The 22,686-nt window shown below is 42.0% G+C and overlaps 7 protein-coding genes and 1 long non-coding RNA gene across 9 annotated transcripts; 1 reads left to right on the forward strand and 7 right to left on the reverse strand.

The window, feature by feature from the left end:
• Positions 1-104: 104 nt before the first annotated feature.
• LOC145702264 (uncharacterized) lies at positions 105-471 on the reverse strand. Its single transcript, XR_014134300.1, has 2 exons — positions 238-471; positions 105-191 (listed from the first exon to the last, which is right to left on the reverse strand). It is a non-coding gene; the product is annotated as an uncharacterized LOC145702264 (long non-coding RNA).
• A 6,495-nt stretch (positions 472-6,966) lies between these two features.
• Positions 6,967-11,956, reverse strand: LOC145702246 (uncharacterized). The gene is made up of 7 exons (XM_081779465.1): positions 11,706-11,956; positions 11,482-11,612; positions 10,333-10,634; positions 9,221-9,349; positions 8,780-9,124; positions 8,190-8,706; positions 6,967-8,119 (listed from the first exon to the last, which is right to left on the reverse strand). Exons 1-7 carry the CDS (start codon positions 11,712-11,714, stop codon positions 7,696-7,698), a joined length of 1,857 nt encoding a protein of 618 aa, XP_081635591.1. The 5' UTR covers positions 11,715-11,956; the 3' UTR covers positions 6,967-7,695.
• Positions 11,957-12,491: 535 nt separating this feature from the next.
• On the reverse strand, positions 12,492-14,221 carry LOC145702253 (uncharacterized). Its single transcript, XM_081779472.1, has 3 exons — positions 14,140-14,221; positions 12,743-14,097; positions 12,492-12,695 (listed from the first exon to the last, which is right to left on the reverse strand). The coding sequence occupies exon 2, from the start codon at positions 13,773-13,775 to the stop codon at positions 12,747-12,749; it is 1,029 nt and encodes a 342-aa protein (XP_081635598.1). The 5' UTR covers positions 13,776-14,097; positions 14,140-14,221; the 3' UTR covers positions 12,492-12,695; positions 12,743-12,746.
• Positions 14,222-14,245: 24 nt separating this feature from the next.
• LOC145702249 (dynein regulatory complex subunit 3-like) lies at positions 14,246-16,630 on the reverse strand. 2 transcript variants are annotated; one of them, XM_081779468.1, is made up of 8 exons: positions 16,533-16,630; positions 16,330-16,488; positions 16,064-16,287; positions 15,486-16,023; positions 15,424-15,447; positions 14,709-14,957; positions 14,525-14,665; positions 14,246-14,453 (listed from the first exon to the last, which is right to left on the reverse strand). In XM_081779468.1, exons 1-8 carry the CDS (start codon positions 16,593-16,595, stop codon positions 14,343-14,345), a joined length of 1,509 nt encoding a protein of 502 aa, XP_081635594.1. In that variant the 5' UTR covers positions 16,596-16,630; the 3' UTR covers positions 14,246-14,342. The 2 variants fall into 2 exon arrangements, with proteins under 2 accessions (XP_081635594.1, XP_081635595.1); XM_081779469.1 differs by having other exon boundaries at positions 14,709-14,953; positions 15,423-15,447.
• Positions 16,629-21,053, reverse strand: LOC145702250 (protein Aatf-like). Its single transcript, XM_081779470.1, has 5 exons — positions 20,654-21,053; positions 20,307-20,593; positions 17,309-17,569; positions 16,881-17,219; positions 16,629-16,837 (listed from the first exon to the last, which is right to left on the reverse strand). Exons 1-5 carry the CDS (start codon positions 21,042-21,044, stop codon positions 16,682-16,684), a joined length of 1,434 nt encoding a protein of 477 aa, XP_081635596.1. The 5' UTR covers positions 21,045-21,053; the 3' UTR covers positions 16,629-16,681.
• Positions 17,805-20,054, forward strand: LOC145705096 (degenerin-like protein asic-2). The gene is made up of 12 exons (XM_081782550.1): positions 17,805-18,025; positions 18,068-18,172; positions 18,215-18,330; positions 18,375-18,564; positions 18,615-18,669; positions 18,728-18,859; positions 18,903-19,157; positions 19,235-19,432; positions 19,475-19,565; positions 19,610-19,711; positions 19,753-19,870; positions 19,915-20,054. Exons 1-12 carry the CDS (start codon positions 17,891-17,893, stop codon positions 20,005-20,007), a joined length of 1,590 nt encoding a protein of 529 aa, XP_081638676.1. The 5' UTR covers positions 17,805-17,890; the 3' UTR covers positions 20,008-20,054.
• Positions 21,054-21,081: 28 nt separating the features above from the next.
• LOC145702263 (protein SYS1 homolog) lies at positions 21,082-21,892 on the reverse strand. Its single transcript, XM_081779482.1, has 5 exons — positions 21,778-21,892; positions 21,565-21,715; positions 21,463-21,519; positions 21,291-21,421; positions 21,082-21,247 (listed from the first exon to the last, which is right to left on the reverse strand). Exons 1-5 carry the CDS (start codon positions 21,844-21,846, stop codon positions 21,188-21,190), a joined length of 468 nt encoding a protein of 155 aa, XP_081635608.1. The 5' UTR covers positions 21,847-21,892; the 3' UTR covers positions 21,082-21,187.
• A 19-nt stretch (positions 21,893-21,911) lies between these two features.
• On the reverse strand, positions 21,912-22,683 carry LOC145702261 (uncharacterized). The gene is made up of 3 exons (XM_081779481.1): positions 22,326-22,683; positions 22,158-22,283; positions 21,912-22,117 (listed from the first exon to the last, which is right to left on the reverse strand). Exons 1-3 carry the CDS (start codon positions 22,595-22,597, stop codon positions 22,018-22,020), a joined length of 498 nt encoding a protein of 165 aa, XP_081635607.1. The 5' UTR covers positions 22,598-22,683; the 3' UTR covers positions 21,912-22,017.
• Positions 22,684-22,686: the final 3 nt, after the last annotated feature.

Genomic DNA, 22,686 nt, shown 5'->3' on the forward strand with positions numbered 1-22,686 from the left:
TGAAGATTTTTCGTATCAATTTATTCTTAGAATAATGTTACAGATAAATTTTTTTATTGAACTTGAAATTTTCTTTATCAAAGATAAGGATGAAGACATGGCCGTTTTCATGGTGAATTCTCAGGTGGCGCTAAAGGGCGGCGGATCTTGTGGGTTCTGATCATTCTGAGCTGGTTTGTCCGGGAACAGTTCTGAAATAATTGATGATTTGATGGAATCGAGGCGTTAAATATTTACCATCGTATGTCGGTGGAATATCAATCTTCAAGTCGTCGGGCTTTTCCGCGTGAGCCCGCAGATCACGTGTAAGTGAGAACACTCGGCGGTTCATTAAAATCGCATTCTTGGCGCAGTTGCAAGCGTAAATGCCCATCACGCCGCACAGACTCGTCATCATCATTGTCCAGCTAAGCGTCAGCATGAACGAGTACTGGAAACACTGTTTCGTGGTTTCAACAACAAACAACCAAATCTGTAGAAGTGAAGAAAGAAACCAATTCCTGAATTGGGATTTTGGGAAAATCGAAGTCTTCGTAAGCATAGTCTTCAAAGCTGATGTAATCTTCGTCCAATTTGTTCAGCGAAACAAGCAAGAATCCGAAATACGCGGAAATGACAAAATAGACGACGGCCAAGCCAGTAGCGGACTTTCAAAAGCTTCAGAATTTCAAATTTTTTATTTGGCTGAAACTCAAATTTGACAATAAAGGTCAAATTTGACCGGAGCAAATTTACACTTCTACTTTTTTCGACAAATACAGGGAAATATCAGTATTTTCTTGATTATTAAATTCAGAAGCCTTAAATAAGAAGTAAGCGTGAACAAAGAAATCTCCTTTCTATCCAAAGCCACCATGCTCGTAGTCGACAAAATCAGCTGAAGAAAGAGCAGTCCCGTCCAGTAAAAATACGGAGTAAGCGGCCCATGACAGGAGGAGCTCGAAACTCCCGGTGTGATAACCACATCTGCCGAGGTGAACTGCACGCACAGGCGTGAAACGATGCTCGTGACTGTAATTGCTTAACAAGACGTTTATTGCCACGTGATAAGGAAAAGTGACGCTTGAATTTTCAAAAGGGGCGTTTTAAAATTTGGCTAGGAAAGAATTTTTGGGGAGTAAAACTGGTCTTTTAAAAATAAAAAACTTAATTGATGAGAACTCATCAGTCATTAACCCTTTATCAATTCTGCGCGAGCGTTCTTCTTTTTATTCTGAATTACTAATATAGCCCGACGGATAAAAATGAAGCGATCGATACTACTCATCATAATGCGCATTAAATATGACCGTGATTACATGAACCAGATGAACTCATGATGCTACTAACTAAATGTCAAATCAGGGGCGAAGGAGTAAGAAATAAATCCAATGAAGAAGAACTCGACATGCTTTTATTGGACCCTGATTTGTTTCATTCCTAAAAGAATGACATTCACTTCTTGTTTTTGGCGCTAATCCAGCAGTTTTATTGCCAATTAATGAAATTCGTAAAATTTGAATCAACCTTGATCGATGGCTTTTTATGGCACAGGTTTTACTCTTCCCCGTGTTTTTTTAACAAAGATCGTTAATTGAAGTTATCGCTAATTTCAAAGCTGTGACGTAGACTGGGCTGGGTAACCTGAGTAGAAAACCTGAGTCAGGGTCTGAAAGATCAAAAATTAAAAGCCGCGAAAAATTATCATTCAATCTTATTTTAAACTTCTGGCGAAGCCGCTACGCGGCTTTTCATTTTTGATCTTTCAGACCCTGACTCAGGTTTTCTACTCAGGTTGCGAGCCAAGGATGTAGAAGCTCGCTTTTTTCTTACCTAAGATGGCAAAAGTAGTGTACCTAAGTCCCCGAAGAGACTTGTCAGGCGTCATTTTGACTGATAGTTTTTATCGCTTTCTTCTTGGAATTCTCTCTCTTTTTCCAGTTCCTTTCTTTTTCTGACTGCTTGGCCAAAGCAAATTTTAGTCTCTGGAGGTGTTTGCACTCTGGTGCTTCGCAGGGATCGTTTGGCTAGTGAATAATAATTTTTGCAACGCTGTAATTTTAGCAGCAGTAAAAAAGGAAAACGAATGAGTGAAATGGGAAGAATTTTTAAAGATCACCTGACTAGCGTGCTGTCGGTAGGAAAGGTTAAAACGCTAGAAAGTAATAATCTAGTGCGGGTGATAAAAATGGCGAAAAAAGAGGGTTAGGGTTAGTACATCCTTTTGGACTACAGTAAGTTGTATTCCTTAGAGAGCTACTGTATATTTTAAAAAGAGCTGTAATTGATCCAATTTTTTATGAAAATTATTTTACCTTTTTAATCGACTGACTCTCTTGAGGAAAAAAATTTCTAAGTAAAAAGTCTTCTTTGTCGTATTCTCACCTTTTTAGTAGTATGTGGCCATGAACTTGGGTAGTAGTCGGAGCGTAGTAAACAATGCTCGGCCGTCGGTCATAAATAGGGATATCGCACAAATTTTCAGGTACCCGAAAAAAGGGTCCAGACCAAATTTTAGACAGATGATCTAGTAGAACTTTGGACGAGGATTTCAATGCTACCAAAATCATTTCATAATAATGAGTCATTTTCGTAAAAATTGCCTTCAAAAAGCTCATTTTTCGGATCAGTACGAGGACTGTTTTGTCGTTAATGATTTTATATTTTTTCCTTATAGATATTGCGCTGAGAAATCCAAATCTGAAAAAAAATTCACTGACGCACCTCGCATTTTGAAAATATGATTTTTTAAAGTTTTCCGAGGTGAATTCTGAGCGGCGTTGCGTCATTTTGGAGGCGGCCGCACGGGGGCGCGCGCGCTGCATGGCCAAGCTAGCCCGACTCACATTCTTTTCTCTTTACTATTTTATGCTATTTTCCATAAAATTGCATATTTTTGGAGCTTTTATCAGACTTCAGCAACAGACTTCTTGGCAAAAGTCCGCTATGACAACTGATCCAGTATAAATTATACTGTATAATTGAGTACAAATAATAAAACTGCGTATGAGACCGTTCCTTTAAGATTCGCGCACTTTTCCGTAAAAAATTGTTCAAAAATAAAAAAATTAAGAAACGGGGATGAGACGGCCCGAAGGGCCGGAAAGCCCCTCAAATTCTAAAATGAAGGAACGGGGCTGAGACGGCCCGTAAGGCCGGCAAGCCCCTAAAATTCAAAAGTAAAATATCGGGGCTGAGATGGCCCGAAGGGCAAACAAGCCCCTTCAATTAAAAAATTAAAGAACGAGGCTGAGACGGCCCGAAAGGCCGGCAAGCCCCTTAAATTCAAAAAAAGAGGAACGGAGCTGAGACGGCCCGAAAGGCCGGCAAGCCCCTTAAATTCTAAAATAGAGGAACGGGGCTGAGACGGCCCGAAAGGCCGGCAAGCCCCTTAAATTCAAAAAATAAAGGAACGGGGCTGAGACGGCCCGAAGAGCCGGCGAGCCCTCAAATTCAGAAATAAAGGGGACGTGGCTGAGACATCCCGTTGCCCCGCTCCTTGATTTTTAAATTTAAGGGGCTTGACGGCCCTTTGGGCCATTTCAGCCCCGCTCCTTGATTTTTAAATTTAATGGGCTTGACGGCCCTTCGGGCCGTTTCAGCCCCGCTCCTGATTTTTAAATTTAAGGGGCTTGACGGCCCTTCGGGCCGTTTCAGCCCCGCTCCTTGATTTTTAAATTTAAGGGCTTGACGGCCCTTCGGGCCGTTTCAGCCCCGCTCCTTGATTTTTAAATTTAAGGGGCTTGACGGCCCTTCGGGCCGTTTCAGCCCCGCTCCTTGATTTTTAAATTTAAGGGGCTTGACGGCCCTTCGGGCCGTTTCAGCCCCGCTCCTTGATTTTAAATTTAAGGGGCTTGACGGCCCTTCGGGCCGTTTCAGCCCCGCTCCTTGATTTTTAAATTTAAGGGGCTTGACGGCCCTTCGGGCCGTTTCAGCCCCGCTCCTTGATTTTAAATTTAAGGGGCTTGACGGCCCTTCGGGCCGTTTCAGCCCCGCTCCTTGATTTTAAATTAAAGGGGCTTGACGGCCCTTCGGGCCGTTTCAGCCCCGCTCCTTGATTTTTAAATTTAAGGGGCTTGACGGCCCTTCGGGCCGTTTCAGCCCCGCTCCTTGATTTTTAAATTTAATGGGCTTGACGGCCCTTCGGGCCGTTTCAGCCCCGCTCCTTGATTTTTAAATTTAAGGGCTTGACGGCCCTTCGGGCCGTTTCAGCCCGCTCCTTGATTTTTAAATTTAAGGGCTTGACGGCCCTTCGGGCCGTTTCAGCCCCGCTCCTTGATTTTTAAATTTAAGGGGCTTGACGGCCCTTCGGGCCGTTTCAGCCCCGCTCCTTGATTTTTAAATTTAAGGGCTTGACGGCCCTTCGGGCCGTTTCAGCCCCGCTCCTTGATTTTTAAATTTAAGGGGCTTGACGGCCCTTCGGGCCGTTTCAGCCCGCTCCTTGATTTTTAAATTTAAGGGGCTTGACAAAGGCCGGGAACTCTGAGTAGATCAATTTGTTGTTTTTGATCAACATTTGATCAAATTGAGTTGATCAATTTGTTCCCAACTCCGCCCACACCCATGGTTTTAAAAATTCATATTATATTAGTTTTTTCCTCTTTTATGGTTTTGATTTACCCGCCGATCTAGAAGGATTTATGCATAATTTTGCGCTCCTTCGGAGCAAAATGAGCGACCATTTAACTTCGACTTTGGAAGGTTGCATTCCGAATAGAAGCGAAGGCTCAGCTCAGTTCAGCAATTTTGAGGTGAGGTTCAGCTCACCTCAGCTCAGCTCAATTTTTTTGAAAAAGTCTAGCTCTGCTCAGTTGTTTTCGAAAAGGGCCATCTCAGCTCATCTCAGCTCAATCTTGACCTCAGCTCTGCTGGCTCAGCTCAGAAAAAATTTTCAAAAATCTGCAACTCTGCGTGAAACTGATTTTCTTTTCTTCTCTTTCTTTTTGTTGAACAGGTTTGATTCACGTTCGGCGATGCGCGAACATGTCGCGGAACTTGTCCATCTTTTCGTTTTGATCTTCGAATTTGAGCTTGAGCTCTTCATATTCGAACTCCATCTGTTCAAATTGCTTGTTCGAGCTGCTTCCCTAAGAATCTCCTCGTTAGTTGCCGACATATGCTTCAGACATTCAATTTCTTCTTGGCATTTTTGAAGAGATACAGATTCGGCGAGAGTTCAGACTGGACCGATTGTTTTTCCTTGGTAACCGAGCCCATCTTCATTTTCAGCTGTTTGAGCATTGACATTTGTTTTCGTAAGAACGCACGGAGGTCTTCCAGCGTGTCAATCTTCGACTGAGAGTCGATCACATTTCGACACAACGAGTTCCTTCATCGTCCTCGACCGCAAAAAGAATTCGGAAAGAATCTTTGGCGCAATTTCTCGTTTCTGCGCGCAGTTTTTGCCTCGCCGATTCCACAACAGAAAAGAACTTCAAAGATGCGCTTTTATCTCTTGCTGATTCCTTGAGAGAACAGTTTTCGAGAAATAGCAAGCAAAAGTTACGCTTCTTTCACCTCTTGGACAGATGCTTCCCGACGAAAAAGGCTCGTAATGGCCAGAGTTGACTTTACATACAACCTTCAGAAACTCTCTACAGCGTCATCTTCCATAATTTTTGAATAAATGGTAAATAGAGTGGTCTTCAAGGATTATTTTGGTCCAAGAATCATGGAATTTTAACGCTCCAGTCCCGAGAAATCATCATTTTAGTAATGCTCACCGACCCTTTTTGTGAACAAGGCTTTCAGGAGCGTCAACCAATCAGCGCGCAGCTGAAAACAGAAAAGCGCCACAAGCGTCGAGAGAGAAAAAAACAACTCCCGGAAGTTCATTTCTAGCGATTGGAAGATGCGTCAGTGAAAATTTTTGCAGATTTGGAATTCTGGTTCAAATTAATGTTAGTCTAGCATTTAAAAAATCAAAGATCTTGAAAGCTTCACCAAGATCGAAAAAATCACACTTTGACACGTCATTTTTACGATAATGACTAATAATTATGAAAAGATTTTTGCACCTCTAGAATCGCCGTCCAAAGTTCTACTAGTTCATCAATTTGAAAATTGATCTGGACCCTTTTTTCGGGTACCTGAAAATTTGTGCGATATCCCTAGTCATAAACCCTTTTGCCAAAGCAATTTGCTTCAAGCTGAGTCTTTAGCTTTCTCTTTCTCTCTCTTTGGAAAGATTGGCTGCACAAGATTGAATGCTCTTCGTCGCGATTATCTTTATGATTCGTGTCTTGATCTGTACCAGATCTCAGACTGCTGCCAGCAAGCCCAGTCTCCCGCGCCCTCCTCATTGGAGCCTGCACTAGGCCTAATCCTCCAGGGATCCCTTCAAATCTCACTTCTTGCTTTAATTAACAATACATACTGTACAAAGATACATTGGTATCTGCGGTCTTCTATCAATCAAAGTCATGTTCTGCCCTTGTTTCGTTCATAAATAAGTGAGAAAGGAGCAAAGTTGAATGAGAAAATGAATAAATTAGCCCCAAAAAGATTGAAATAATCTTTAGACTTAAAAGTTCTGAGTAAAATCTGAGGAAGATTAGAGTAGTGAATAGAGCTCTAGATGATTATCCAATCCCTAAAGGAATATACTCGTTTTATTGCCCCTATTGTTGGGCTTATGAAAGAGTTTTTACTGTACATTTTCAGTACCCTTTTAACAGATGTTTGTAGTATAGCCACGAGAGAATTAGATGAATTGTTAACGCGATACTGTGTCATAAAATGTATATGCTTTACAGAAGAATGAGAAAATGTGTTTAGAAGTCACAGGCTAATGCCCAAATTATTCTTAGTTGAGCGAGCTTCTACTGAAGACAAATGCATAAGTTATTAATAAATTGACCCGTTCTGTCATCTTAGCGCGCTCAAGATATAGCACTCTTGGTTTTGCTTTAGAAGCAGAATTCAAAGGAAAAGTGAAGACTATCAGAACAAGCGTTTTTAGACACTTGCGCTGCGTTTGGATTATTATATAGTAGCTTGTTTATTTGCAAGTTTTTCTTTTGTAAGAAGGAGCAATGTACAGTCTTGGGGAGATAAAAAAACGCCTCTCTTGTAAATAGACAAAAATGGTGAAGTTTGTTACTATGAATTTTGCATTGTAGTTGAATATTTTGGTAACGATGGGAAAGACTAGCTCAGTATTAATTACTTATTAGTTAGTCATCTAAATATATCTATCCACAGTTAAAGATCGATGGGATATGAATTAAACGCTATGTTTTCAGGTCAAAGTTTGTTATGTGAAAAAAATCTTGAGGAGGGCATTTGCACAGAAGTTTGTGATGTTGTTTTCAGTGGGTTGTTGAGAAAGGTCTGCGATTTTGAGTGTTGAAAGACTACTGTTGTTTGAAAACTATTAAATAATAATAAAAAACTTGAACTTGATAAACCATGCAACTAAATTTATCCTGATATCAATAAAAAAATATGTCCCGGGAAACATATTCATTTTTGTGTCATTTTTGGTTATGGAATAAATTTTATTCATTCCAAATAATAAGTTAGGGCACCGTTCGAGTTTTTTTTCTTGTAAGAAGTGAGTTTGTTTGCACAAGATTCATTTGAAGAAGGATTGAAGCAGACGCGAGTTTGAAAGTTTGAAAAAATAGAGTGGTCGTTAAGACGTATAAAAAAGTTGAACAGAAGAATCTCGGTTCTGGGCACATTTTGTTTTAAATACAGAGCCTTGTAAATACTTTAGCGGCGGTAGTCGCGAATGTAGGTCCGTGGAGGAGATCGCGATCGCCGAGGGCCTCCCCAGTTGTCTCGAGGAGGGGGGCTGTTTCGGTAGCCACGATGTCCACCGCCATGTTGCTGATGACGATTGTGATGATTGTCATTGTACGGTCCTCCTCGGCGGTGATTATCGAAATCCCGGCGATCATCATACTGACGGTGGTTGCCATTGAAGCCGCCCTGGTTTCGGTGATCGACAAAGCCAGACCGATGATCACCTCGACCGGGGGAACCACGACGATCTGGATACGGCTCGTAGCGATTGTTAGCAGGAGAGTGGCGACGAGGCGGAGTTGGCTCGTGTGGTCCTCGGCCGCCGAAACGGTTGGACTCGATCGGCGGAGAGGTTGAGTAGCGATTCTGGCTTGGGGGAGAGACTCGGGGCCTGAAGAGTTTTTTAGTTAATGGAAATATAAAAGTGAAATCAAGGAGGAGGGCAGAAGGTAAAAACTTACGGGTAGCTCTGATGATTGGAAGAATTAGCGGTGGAAACTGCAGCACGAATCGTGTTGATGTCAAAGTTAAGATTGACGCTGGACAAATCCATGACTGGTTTATTCAAGTCCTCGAGATCGAGCTGTGGTTTGATATCTGGCTTCATCTCTTGCTCCTCGGTCAGCTGAGGGATGATCTTGACTTTGTCTCGAGAAGGCACTGGGGCGCGAATGTCCGGTTCACTTGGAGAGTCAGGAATAGCGGAGGCGACGTACAATCGGGCCAGTTGCATTTTAGTACGTTCTTCAGCTTTGAGCTTTTCGTCGGAGTTCGCGGAGAAGCGGTCCATGTTTTTCAGCGCTTGATCGGGAATCAACGAGGAGATTTTTCGAGGAGAGCGCCATTGACGTTTGGGCTTTGTGTCGCCCTGGTTCACGCCGTGGAAGACATTCACAGGAGCATCCGAGTGGAGATGTTCTCCTTCCCGGAAAGCTTCGAGATTCAGTTGACGTTTGAATGCCTCGGAGTTCACATTGGCTAAATAAATTGTAAGCGAAATGGTTTATTTACTTTTTCTTATCTAGGGTCATATTTTTGCATTCACACTTACCTCTTTCTTGTGGGTCAATTTCAATCTCTCGGACCATTTCGAGCGGTCGAGCTGATGCTTGATCGGTCCATCGGACAGTCTTTGCACCAGGCTTTCGCGGTCGTTTTTCCAGCACAGGTTCGGGGCTGCTACTCGTCTTGGGCACCGCGGCAGCTGTCTCCGAGGTTGTTGGGTTGTCACTCTTGCCAGGCATCGCGTTCATAATGTTGTTCAGGAGCGAGTTTTTCTTCTCTTCTTCTTCTCGACGGCGTTTCTTGGCTTCTTTGCGCTTCTTTTCGTCAATTTTTGCCTTTTTCTTTTCATCTTGCGCAGCATCAAACATGTTTCCAATCATGTTATCCACAACTACAAACGCAACAATCAAAAACTACTCTGTATTTTAGCAGAAATCCTAACAACCCTCCAGTTAAAAGCGCTAATTATTTCAACAATTTTACTCACGTTTAACTTGTCCTTTTTCTTTAGCTTCTTTTTCCTTCTTTTCTTTCTTGATCTTGGCTTTCTTTTCTTTGCGTGCCATTTCCTCGTTGATTATTTGGTTCCATAGTTCAAAGACTTCACTCGAAACGGCTGATAGAAGGTTCACTTTTTGCTCGAAGGTTATTTTGGGGACTGATGATAATTAAAAATGCGACTGATAGAGAATTTTATAGGGCTTTTTGGGGCAGAGATGACTCCTTGAAAGTGACATTCAAATGACATGAGCACAGTTCATGTCTCAACTGTCAGCTGACTTACTAGAGTCACAGTATGCCAGTAATGCCCCTGAGAGACCGCTTTCTTGAAGGAAGAATATTTCTACGCCTTTATTAGTATTGGGGCATTTATGTCTGCTTGATCGTTTCAATTTGATTATGCAGCTAATGTCGATGAGTAAATAATTAAACGCTTTAAGGGGAGTTAAAACATTGACGGTTGATAAGATTTCCACTGCGATAAGGTCAGCAGTGACCCTGAATTTTTAGAGGAAAATTGATTTGCCTCAAGGATGAAATTTTCATTGTTATGCTTGAAGCAGTAGATATGTCGTTGAGGAAATGCTTACGTCAAATTATCAATTAAACAAATATATGCGCTCCGAACTGGGAAACAATTCTTCATCACGCCTTTATTTTCTGAGGCCTGTCTTATTCTCGCGAATCTCTTTAGCTGAATATTAATCTCTTGCAAGTAGCAATTCACACAAAAAAAGGATCAATGCAACTTTCCTTTCGGGATAGGAATAATCAACCGTGGAGGATTTTCTAGTTGTCGACCGAAGCTTGAATTTACAAAGACATCATCGTCAAATTCTTTAGTTTTTGATGGCAACTATGCTCGTTTGGCAATTTCTAGCAGCTCTGCTTCGATCGACAATCAAGAAAATAGTAAAAAAAGGATCAAGGAGTACATGAAGGAGATTCCATTGTCCAACAAGATTCCAGTCTGGCGGGGATCAACTAAAATTCTAGTTTTTGGCAACATGCTAAGAGTCAAAGTGTCAAATGCGTAACAGTCATTTTCAACAGTGGAAAAGGGATGATAAGGTTCTGGAGCGCGAAGTGAACCGTTTCCTTTTATGACCTCGTCGTCATGCTTTCTGAGCGAGCGGATCATTTTGCCGGGCATCTTGCCCGTCTCGATGGGCTTTTTGAGGAGGGAGTGCGTCACTGGCAGACTACGGTACGTTTTGACCATCTGCCGAATTCCAACAAAGTGTTTTTGTTCAATATAGCCGTTCAACCAACGAGCTAGCGTCGGCCAACCGCCTTTATTGAGAAACGCAGTCAAAATTTGGGCAGTCTTAGTCTCAGCGAGCACTAACAGATAACACAGTTGAATATCAAAGTCTTCGTTTTGCACAGCGTCCATCAGTCTGAATAAATTATTAATTCATTGGGTCAAATTTGGGTTCCAAAGAAGGGAGAGATGTTGGGTTCTGGGGTTGTTTTCATTAGATTTGTCAATTACTATCATCGTTTTGAAATTGATGAGCGTAAAATTCGAGCACTAGAAACTGATCTATTGATTTCTACTGAATTGGCGAAAGTTTTCCTAAAAATTAAGGCCTTTATTTATGTATAAGGTTTACTAAAAGTACAGGACTTCTTAAATTTACAAGGGGGTCGACCTTAGCATGGATTTTGAAATGATAACTTTCGGAAAACCTCTAATTCGTTTAACAGATAAAGACGATGCGAAAGTCGAATAAATAATTTACAAATGCATCTCTTTGTGCCCCGGCTAAGATACAGGGCGGCGACGAGGTACAGTCACGTGCCAGGGGCGCTTAGCTCGTCGGGAAATCTGCCAACTGTATTCACCTTGTACTGTAACAATTTGAAAGGAATATTGAAAACACAAGGTCTAAAAGTCATCTGTCTTTTTACTCCTGCTGGGCATAAATTAACAAGTTCCTGCCGAAGTAAATACAGTAACAAGCGCTCAAAAACAACCATCTTTTCAGTTTTTCTCTGGGAAAGAAAGCAAATGCTACCACACCAACGAATAGCAGGATCAGCTCACGAGGAAGTGTGGTGTTTTTCAAATGCGGTGTAGTACATTTTTACCAGACTCGCGGCGCAGTTGTCTATTTTTTCCACTTTTCGGTCGATAATTTTGCTCTTTTCTGTTCAATTTCAAAATGGGGAGGGATTGACTGTAAGGGGACTGTATGTTTTATTTTGTAAAAAGTAGTGACTGTAATATTCAGCGTTCTGTACCTTATCAGCTCTTCAACAGCAGAATCAGGATTCTTTAGGCCGCCTTGTTGGTCCAAAATCGGGTCCAAATCGTCGAAAACTTTCGAAACACTCATCACGTGTTCGGTCTCTCTGTTCACTTGTAATGTGCACTATAAAATTCGAGCTAGAAAACGCGGGGAAAAAAACGATATCTCTGGTTTTGAAGCTTTTCTTCTTTTCAGCTATAAGGGAAAATCACTTACCACTGTCATAGCATATCCCAGTGACTTTGGAAGGGTCGGTTTTGCTTTATCAGGTTTCTTGCTGTCGGAAATTCGTAGAAATTCGCGTTTTGTGTCGACTCGAAAAGGAGAAATCGAGATCTGAGCTGAGTTGGAGCTTGAGTTGGCGAGGCGGAGGGACGCGTGGGCGGAATGGTCGTGGGCGCTCTATTTAGAAAGTGACGAGTTTGCAAATTTGGTTCGATCGCGAGTGGGAAAACAGGACCAATCTAGAAAAATATCGATGGAAGTTCGGTTTCTCACGTGATTCTAGCGTTAATTCTTTCAAATTTCTGGATTTATTTTTTTCAATTTTTCCCCTAAAAAATGCTTATTTTCATTAAAATGCGATATGTTTAGCATGAATACTGTCTTTGTCTTCCTACAGTTACGCTTCTGGTGTAATTTTATTGCTTTTTGAGCGAAATTCAAGAATTTATTTCCATTAATTTGCTTCAAAATAGATTTTTTGACTAGAAATTATTGAAAAATCGGCTCTTATCTTCGAAATTTACTAAATAATGCCTTGATTAACGTTGCAAAATCCTACCGGAGTAGTTCGTTTCTAGTGGCCTGATCCATACTTCAATTGAACCTTCCGGATCCGGGATTTACCCTCGAATTCAAGTCAATCAACAGCGATTTTTATCTAAGTCCGTCTATCGTCCTTATCTGCCCTTGAAATGCTCATTTTCATGCTTCATGCAAACAAGAAAAACAGCTGAATCGATGATCATGAAAATAGGTTCATCGGTGGTATAATTTTATTGGCGATCGATAAGGAAACTTTATTTGAAGTAGATCTGGTTCACAACTTTACAGTATGTACATCAGAGCATCGAAAATATTGGCAATAATAATTCAGGCAGTTAATTGTTGTGAAAATTCAAAGTATGTAAAAGTGAGGAAAGTGACGTTTATTTCGATGTTGCGTTAGATAATTGGCGGCCACGCTGGCAGGATGTGGGATTTCTGAAGGAGAGTTATTTAAAACCAATGATTTTTAATGAAAACCTTACGTTTTTAGAGCTTGAATTCTGGTGCGTTGGGATTGAGGTCTGTCTCAATCGAGTTGTTCGTCAGTCTGGAAGCGGTTCTTTCTTCTTTCGTTTCAGGAGTTACAGTCAGTGATGCGGAAGTCTCAAGATTGCTTGCTGGTAAAGTCTCTATTCCACTTTCTGGGGCATTTGAAGCGTTTTCGCTCATACCCTGGTCGGTGGCTAAAGCGTTCCACTGACATGTTATCGGATCTGGCTCAGAGTCCTTTTCAGAGCTCTTGGCTCCAAGTTGATTGTATAAGTTGAAGGCAGTCGAAGGATCGACATATGAAGGAAGCATTGGCGTTGAAGCAAAATTTGTGAAGCTACCGAAAGTGCCAAAAAGAGGGTTCATCTGTTGGCCAAACATTGGCACTGCTGATGCTATTGGCTGAAGAAACGATGGAGGAGTAAATGTTGATGGCGCTGTATCCTCTTCATCTTTCTCTGTTGCGTCTACTGATAAACCGGGAGGGGTTCGCTTTGAAACTTCCTTCAGAAACTTGGGAGTGCTTGGAAGAGAGCCACGGTTGTAGAAGGGCTTGCTGAGTCCAGGAGGAGCCTTGAGCGTTGAGCGAGATGGAGTCGTAGTCTTCTCGATGATTATCTTTCTGATGATATCTTCTGGATTCGTAGAGGGTGTGTTTTCATCCGGTTCTTCTTCACTGTGGTTCTCCAATGAGCTATTTTCAAAACCAGGTGGCAAGGATGGAGTCTTGCGGGTCAAGCTGACCGTCAGCTTTTCATTTGTGTCGATGGATCGAAGAGGGGATCGAGTAATTTCATCTTTCGTATCGCAAGTAGAGGATTCATCAACCGATACCTGCTCTTCTTCGTTGATTTTCTTGGCGAACCCAGGAGGAGCTTTTCTATTACGCTTTCTTGAAGGCATCAAGTTTTCTCGTTTCCCTTTTCTCGTACCATATAAACATTCTCCATCTCCTCTGAATCTTCCGTAGTCCAAAGGTCTTTCATAGCGCTTGTTCTTTCGAAAAACCCAAGAGTAGGAGAACATTCCTCTGCCACAAATGTTCTTCCATCAGGCGCCAGGATTTCTTCGCAGTAATTCGCCCAATTCTCGCCAAATAGATCCTCCATTTTTTCAGCCTCAGCGTCGCAGGTCTCTGTCGCCTCGGCGTAAGATCTCTTCATTGCTCTCTTTGCCTTCTCAAGTGAGCAAATCATTTTGTGTCGCTTTTTCGCCCGGTTTCTATTTTCTCGCTGAAGTCTTTTGAATTGATCGCGCAATTTTTGTCTGGCAGCTTTGTACGCTTCAAGAATCTTCAGCGAGTTCTCGTCGTGGTCTTTTATCAGCTCTTTTTTCAGACGCTGCTTATCTGAATAATCATTAACTCAACCATTTCTCAACCATTTTTTACCGAAATCAAGATTTTTGAGAATCGACTTGAAATTATTGACCTCCCCAAAGCTCGAACTTCTCACAGTCATTATCTAGCTCTAGAAACATGTGGTTAAGACAACAGGTAAATTATAAAAATAAAATATATTCCGAAGGAGTCGTAAGAAAAAATATAATATGCAGGTTTTTTCAAGGGTTGAATTTTCGGAAGACAGACGGTTTTCAGTCTTCCAAATTGAATAGTTCCTCTCTGAAGTGGTCCAGCAAGTTCGCAATCTCTTTGTAACGGCAGCGAGATCTGGTCAGCTCGGTGTCTTGGATCCATTTCATAAACTAAAAAAACGGTTCTCTTCTATGTCTTCAATGGATGGAAGTTGAATCCTTAATCTTGAGCCAGTACTTACAGATTCACGTTTAGCATTAACTTGCGCGTTGAGCGTATCTTCTGAGGTATCAATCGCGAGCATGTGAGCATCATGAGAGGAGGCAAGAGCATTTGTTACTGTCTCTTTGTCAACGAATCGCATTCGAACTTCTTCGGAGAACTAAAGATGCATTTAACAACTGGGCCAGGAAAAGAAAACTTACATCGTCAGGAACATCGTTTTTGATAAACCGCTCGAGCTGAACTTGTGAGTCTTCCTGCATTCGCTCGTTGTGCAGCGCCTGGATCTCTCTGATCTTGGTGTACTGGCCGGATGTGTACTCCAAAAAACTGGCGCACATGTCGCTGAAATATCGCTCGAACTCTTTGATGGTTTCGTCTATTTTTTCGTTGAGTGTCACTTCGATCTCCATCAATTCCCAGTCCAGCTCGTCGATCTTTTTCGACAGGTCGTCTCAGGGTGGCTATTTTGGACAAAATTTCGGGGTCTGGCCATCCAATTTCCATCCAATAAATTTTGAGTGGAAGCTATCCATCCAAAATCCAATCCAATCCAATTTTACCCAATTTCCCAATAATCCCCAATTCCAATTGGATCTAATTGGGTTTCCAATTTTTCCAAGGCTTCTAGTACTTTGAAAAGAAAGATAACAGTAAGTTTTTATCCGAAAGGAGGATCAACAGAGCCAAAACAATGATTTTTTATCTGAGAATGTTCATTTTTATCATGAAAATGACCCTACTTTGCATAGTTTAGAGATATATTTTTTATTGGATCCGATTCCCCCAATTTCACCCAATTGCCCAATTTTCCCCAACCAAATCCGGTACCCTGGCCATCCAAATTCCATCCAAACCTTATTGGATTGGATCCAATCCAATTCCAACTAACCCCCAAATCCAAAATAGCCACCCTGGGTCGTCTGATGTTGCATTAGCCTCCTGAATACGAGTTAAAACGATATAAGAGGGGGGAAAACCTGAAGTGCAAGGAATTCGTCGACAAGAAGTGTAGCCTTTTTGTTAGCATTATCGATGGCGGCCTTTCTCGATTCCAACAAGTCGTCGATTTCCGCAGTTCTGGTCTTGAGCCTGACGAGTCCCTCTTGAACGATCGTGTCGCAGACTTTGTTGATTGATTCTTTGAAATTTTCGACGACCTCCATGATTTCTGGAATCTGATTGATGATGTTTCCGTCCACGTCTTCTTCGTACATTTGGTCGAAGAGCTGCGGCACGTGATTGACGAACGCATTGACTCTGTCTTGAATCTCTTTCGCTTCTTGCTCCGCTTTTTCGCGCATTTTTATTTCTTTGATTTCGTTGTCTTTCGTCTCCAGAACCTTGATTTCGTATTTTTCGAGGCCCTTTTCTCTGAGAGCGTCGTCGACCATCTTGAAGTCGAGGAAGGAAATGTTGCTCAAAATCGCCAGTGACATTAGCGGGTAGTTTTCTTCGTCTTGTTCGATAGGATTGCCCCACAATGCCAAGGATCGGAGCGCAGGGAAACGAATAGGCCTAGAACGTTTGGTGATTTAACAAACGGATTAGAGCGTACCTGAGATAAAATACATCATTAATAACCGTGAGGTTGTTATTTGAAAGAGAAAGAGTCTGGAGCTCCGTGAGCCCGTCCAAGTTTTCAATTCGCTCAATTTGATTATTTGCGAGGGACAAGTCGACGATTTTCGTATTGTGCTCGAGTCCCTCGATCTTGCTGATTTTGTTGAAAGACAGATCCAACCAAACGAGGTTCACTAATTTTTCCAACCCTTGAATTCGCTAATTGATGGCGTTAGTTTGGCGTTAGATTGATGAAATTACCTCTATCTTATTATTGTCTATCTGCAGCTTCGTTAGACTGGTAAATTGCCATAGATTCTCGATTCTGATGATATTTTGGAAGTCGAGACGGAGGACTTTGACTGAAGCGAAGGGGATCCCCTCTTCTTCGGCAATTTTGCCAGCCTCGCCGCGCGGCCCCTAAATTTTCAGTGAGTCTCTCGATTTTCCTGAAAAGAGCTTACCTGATCATGTACTGCTCGCTTGAGCATGGAATGACAGATCACATCGGGCTCGACCTGCGACATATTTGAAGCGCTGAAAAAAACTAACTGAGCAACTTTTCAAATTTCGACCATTTCTTGTCAACAGTTCTAGAAACGATGAAACAGAATTAAAACTGGAAAACGCCGCGGAACAGCTGATTTCGTCTTTCGTGTGTCCACTCGGCCTTGTCAGCTTTGGGGAAGAAGCCAACGAGTTTTTGGTGAACATTGTAGCGGATTTTCCGGCCTTTCGAAGCTTTCGTGTCTACGTTTACTTTTTTCGTCTAAAATTTCAGTCATTTCAAAGCTGAAAAAGATCAACAGAACCTTTTTCTCAAGCCTCTGAAGCTTCAACCAATGTTTATTCAACTCTGTCGTGTTGTTTGGATCCGTCGAATTCGCCTTTGAGTTTATCAGGTTCCTCAGAATGCTTTGATAAAGCCCCGTGTCGTCGTAATGCTCCTCGTCTTGCTCTGCATCGTTTTCTTCAACTCCAAGTCGCCTAGCTGTAAAGGACTTTCGCAGCCGTGAACGGCGAAGAAGTCGATCTGGGTCAGCCATAATCGCATTTACCGCCTTGTTCGGATCGTTCCCGCCACTGTGCTGGACTGATTCCCAAGTTTTTGCGAAGACAGTTTGTCGTTGATTCGTAATTACCCCCCAGAACTGAAAAATCAATGATGAATATTGTAAAATAGGAGGTTGTAGTCCCCTTATTATGAAAATTGCTTCAGAAATTTCCTCAACGAAATTACCTTGTTAGAAAATGTTGAATCCGAGTTAAATCGCTCACATTTGACTTCCGCACTACTTTCGTTTAGTTTCTTCGTTACTTTGGCCATGCTGACGAATGTTTCGAGGATTTTTTCTTGGACTTGAGCATATTTGGCTTTGATGGCTGCGCTGGACTCGAGATTAAACTGTTCCATCTGCTCTGGTGGTGGCAGTTGAGCTGAAAGAGCGAGCAGTTTTTGAAGGCGGATGCGAAGTTGGACGAGTTGGTCGTGAAGTTCGATCTGAAATTCAAGATGATCAAGAAAATCGAAGTAAATTGATCCCAGAGTAAAAGATCTTAGCCTTTTACGCAGGCTGGAAGCGTCAATAATTGATCAGAATAAATGGATCCCAAGTATGCATTTAAACTTGATTATAAAAGAACAACTGAACTCATTTTTTTCTGAGCAAATTAGCTGGAAACTTAATTATGATAACAGAGAATCCGTATAAGGAGGGAAGCGACCTAGACGAGGAACGTAAATGCTTCAAAATGAGCTGAAAGAATCTCACTTGAAATTTGAATCCTTTACCAAAAGTACTCGACTTTCAACGAGGGAAAAATGAAGCCCGTTCGGTCCAGGCTTCGGAGGGGATCAGCGAGCATTTACAAGTACATCAAGAGAGAACAGTTCATTCGAGAGCCGTGCAAGTGCGACAAGCAAATACTGGAAACTGCGGAGACCAAAATAATCTGGGTAAACTCGAATCATTGATACTTCCTTTATAATCGGTTTAAGATTTTCAGCGGAAAAGGAGCGCCACTTGGAAAGACATGGTGGAGCATTCTTTTGCTCGCTGGAATCGTTGTTACTGTCTATAATGTAGTAATGTGTTCCACGAAAGTAAGGCCTCACTTAGGAAAAAAGATTATTCAATGAATTCAGTATTACAACTACCCAACAATAACGAAAGAAACCTTCGAATCTAGCGTCGCACATGACAATCGGATAAATCAGTTTCCGAAGATTACCATTTGCCTCAACTCCATGCACTCACGGAAGTACATTCAGTACTTCCAAGCACACACTGTTTTTTTTTGTTAAGGGCTTTAATTAATGTCTACAGCGAGCATGTCCACAACGTAACAACTTTTCTGTACGGTTTCTACGGAGACAATCACGGCGAAGACTTTTCATCGTTTTGGAACGAAATAACAGACTCTAATGACAACATTCTGGACTCCATCGACCTCGAGAAGTTTATGCAAGTAACTCGGCCAGAATTAGAGATCCTAGTGAGTGCTTTTTTAATAAATTATTAAGCAAAGCTACTTTTTAAAATTAGTCCTGCCGTTTCATGAACGAGCCGTGCAAAAAGCAATGGAAAGACGTCCAGGAAAGTTTCTAAATTAGAAACTGATCGATAAGCACAAACTGAGAGGAACTCAAGATAGACAGTCTATGGCGTCTGCAAACAGATGGAAACAACGGCCGAAATGTTCAAGGACCCGAACAAGCAAACAGCAGCATTTGGCAGACAGAGCTCACTGTCAATTGTCGCGCAGTATAACTCCAGCGACTGGGGGTCAGGCAAGTTGGCATTTAAAATTCAAGTGGTGAAATCTGGACTCAGGCTGGGCACACTTTATAGATGGCTGCACTGTCTACATCAGTCCTCGTCACGAGGAGACGCTCGACCCGGATGACAGCGTCATCCTCAACCCTGGCTCAGTTCCAATCGTCTCCATCAGACAAAGGAAGCACAAGAAGCTTCCGTACCCATTCAGCACTTGCATGAAAAGGGAATCGGATGTTCTCAAGTATTTCAACCTTTACACAAAGAAACACTGCATCTACGAGTGCTTGATCGACCTCGTGATCAAGAGCTGCAAGTGCGTAGAATATGGGTTCAAAATACGGCCTAAAAATTGCGAAAACTGGGATTGTCTTTCAACCCATCGTAAGCCCCTTACTTCCCGAAAAACGTGATAGAAATGGCGAAAAATTTCACAGGCCCCTTCGGAGCCGATGAAATCTGGGGCTGGAAAAATCTCCAGCAAACAGTGAAAATGTGCACTTTTACTGAACACGCATTTTGCGTTTCCACTCATTTTACAGCTTTCAATCACATGCGATGCAACTGCACTGAAGAATGCGACTACGGTACGTTCTCGTCAATCTTATGAAACCAACAAATGCTTCAAGAGGTTTTCTATCAGACGAATATGCAGTATGCGAACTTGCGGCTTGACACACCGGAGCATAATCGGCTCGCTGTCGATCCTCCAGAAATCAAGTTAGGGTTGAGCCGCTCTCCTTGAGCGAGAATAATTTATCAAGAGGAAATAACACAGACTCAGCTCGAAAAAAGGTCACCTCGTTCTTGCTTTATCAAACCGATCTCGAAACCGAACTGGAAACTGAATTTCCTGAGTACACCAGGTAAACTTAAAAATGAAGAAAATGAAAAGAAAATCTTCCAGCTTTGAGTTTTTCTCGGACATTGGAGGAACAGTGGGGCTGATGCTAGGCTTATCGGCAGCAAGCGTTATCAGCATCTTGGAAACGCTCTTTGCTTACATGTGGCACAGCGGCAAAAAGGTAAATTTATCAATAATAAAGGCCAAAAATCAACGAATTTTCAGGCGATTCGAGAGTCTCTGATCTCAAGGGAAAGTAGTGAGCACGAACGCAGCCGCGAGTTAGAAACGAAAATTGAATGCTTGAATACGCTTTAAAACGTTACCGAACAGTTTCTCTTTTGGAATAAATTTGTTTTCATCCGAATCCTGAAAATTATGCATTGACCTGGAAAAATAAGGGCTTAGATAAGATCTATCTGTGATATTTGGAGGCGCCAGAGATTGAAAAAAAATGTCTTTAAATATCTGAATTCGGAAAAATATGCAACCCTGACAAAATGCTCTAACGCAATCTAAAGTTCCTGTTTTAACTGTGTAAGGTCTAGAAGGAATAAAATTTAAATTCAATGATGCGTTCAGTTATTACGAGCACAACAAACAAAAAAAAAAAATACCTGTGAAATTAGCCCCCTTCCGATTTCTGCTTCTGAAAGTTGCGTCGACGAGGCTTCCTTTTCTTCTTCCCTTCTTTTAAAAATATCCAAATCCTCTAGCGCGCCAATATCACCAGCATCCGACGAAGCAATACTCTCGTCGTCAGCATCATGTCGATTCTGTAGGTCTTCAAGGCTCATTCCTTCGATTTCTTTCGGAACACCAGAGTCTGATTCATCTTCATTCTCGTCGTCTTCTTCCTCCTCTTCGTCGTAGTCTTCTTCATCTTCTCCTGGCTCTCCCTGGACTAAGAAACGGTTTTTTAGGGAACCTACTTTCTTCAAACTGAATTGTTAAAAACCCTTCCCTAAAAAGTACTTGGACATATCTTCTTCTTCCTCTTCTTCTTGTTCCTTTTCCATTTCTTTTGCCGCTCCACTGTTCATTTTCGCGAGCATGGCTGCCTCCTCTTCTTCGTCGCTGAAATCATCGTCGTACTCCTCTTCCTCATCATCGTCGCTTTCCGAATCTTGTTCGAGTTCTTCTCTTGTCACTTTCTTTCCCGCGTATTTTTTATCTGTCGGCTCCGCCACAGGTCTCAATTTCGAGCGTCCAACACTGAGATAATGCGATTTTTCATTCTCGGTTACGATCGCCGCCGTTTCCGATTCATCCTTTTCCGTGTCGATATTTCCAGGGAGCAATTGCTCGGAAGTATCAAACTCTTTTAGAAAGTCCTTCAAGTTTGAACTTGACATTCTAAGTTTCTGATATTTTTTTTGGGAGCTCTTTTATTTGGCAAATTTTTCAATTTTTCAGTATGTGGCATGTTTATAAGGTTATTTTTTCACAGAAAAGAAGAAATATTGTAATTGAACAAAGTAGAATATAAAAAATGAGGTCATACATTGTGCCTAGTACCTCCTAGCAGCGGGATTTCTCGCATTTCCGTTCTCATGCACTAGAAAGACGGAATAAGAAGCGTTGGAAGGTTGGTTTCTTACCAGATACTCGCCCATGACGACCATGATAGTGATGCAAACGAGTTGAATTAGCCACCAAGAAACAGTGGTAGGAAAGCCGCGGTAGATGAAGCAGCCGATAAGGTGAAATAGGTGCATTGTACAGGTAAAGTCTTGAAAAGGTTGAGGGAAGAAATAGAGGTCATTTTGTTACCTAGACATTGCTTGGCGCGTTTGACAAAGTACCACAGAGCAACAGAACCACCAAGCGCTAAAGAAAACCAATTTTTTTTCTGAGCTACTCAAACTGGCCTACCAGAAATAGCATGACAACAAACAACAAGAGTATTGGTGTAGTTAGATAAATGAAGAATGTTTGAATCGAACATGTAGCTCAAGCTGGGCGGAAGGCCGAAGAGCCAAGAAGCGAGGGTCAGCATAAAACCGAGCGAGACGTAGTAAATGCACTTTATTCAGCTTTCACAAACTTGCCCTATTTCTGATTCTTCTTTTATCTGTGAAAGCGTTCCTGTACAGTGGCCATTTGGCCGAGAATGAGCGGCGGATCCCACACATAGCTCCGAAAAGAGCTACCCATGGTCACCACGAGTGAGACCCGAGCAGATGTTGTCTCTGAATGGTTTGCTTTTGATCGATTTTGTGAATGATAACATTAATAATTCAAAAATTAATAGTAAAATACGACAAAATTGAACAGTTTCGGTGTAGCAACAAAGGAGTAGAGTGAAGAAAATGGGATGAAAGAGTTTTAAAAAAGGGGGCTTTCGGATGAAGAAGTCTTTTCGTTGGAGATCTTGGCTGTCTTTTCGGCAGTGCTGACTTTTATCTGATTCGGGCTTTGAACGGGGCTGAAAATATCGGGTGAAATGGCCGATTGATGCTGCTTACGAGTGGTTTTTCTGGAAGGAGTCGAACATTAATCGGACTTTGTCGCCAGGATTGAGGAGAGTAGCGCGCCCGCGTTTTGACTTTGGAGTCGGAGTTTTTGACGAGTTTACAGGAATACGACTGAACCTAATATGAGTTAGAATTGAGCAAAAAACGATGGCAATTTACTTGACAGGTCTGAGGATATTCGTAACCGGCTTTGCTTGCTGCACTTTTGGGCTAAAAACGCATCTGGAAGTTGTCGCTTGGACAGTAGCAATGTGAACGCCTTGAATGTGGCGTTCCTTTATTGTTCGACGATCTGAGCATTGAAGGTCTACGTATCCATTGTTCTGCTGGAGAGCGTAGAGGTGGGTCACGTAGTCGGGCTTGTATTCCATTTCTTCTTCTGAATCCGAGCCTAAAATCGACCATCCCGTCCCGCTGTCGTTTTCCGTCATTCTGAAGTGTTTGATTGTCAAATACGCGCAGGACTTGTAAAACGTTTTTATAGTCAAATTGGGGTCCTAAAATTGTAAATAATAAACTC

Source organism: Oikopleura dioica, chromosome PAR, assembly GCF_907165135.1.
Source record: "Oikopleura dioica chromosome PAR, OKI2018_I68_1.0, whole genome shotgun sequence".
Taxonomy (NCBI): Eukaryota; Metazoa; Chordata; class Appendicularia; order Copelata; family Oikopleuridae; genus Oikopleura; species Oikopleura dioica.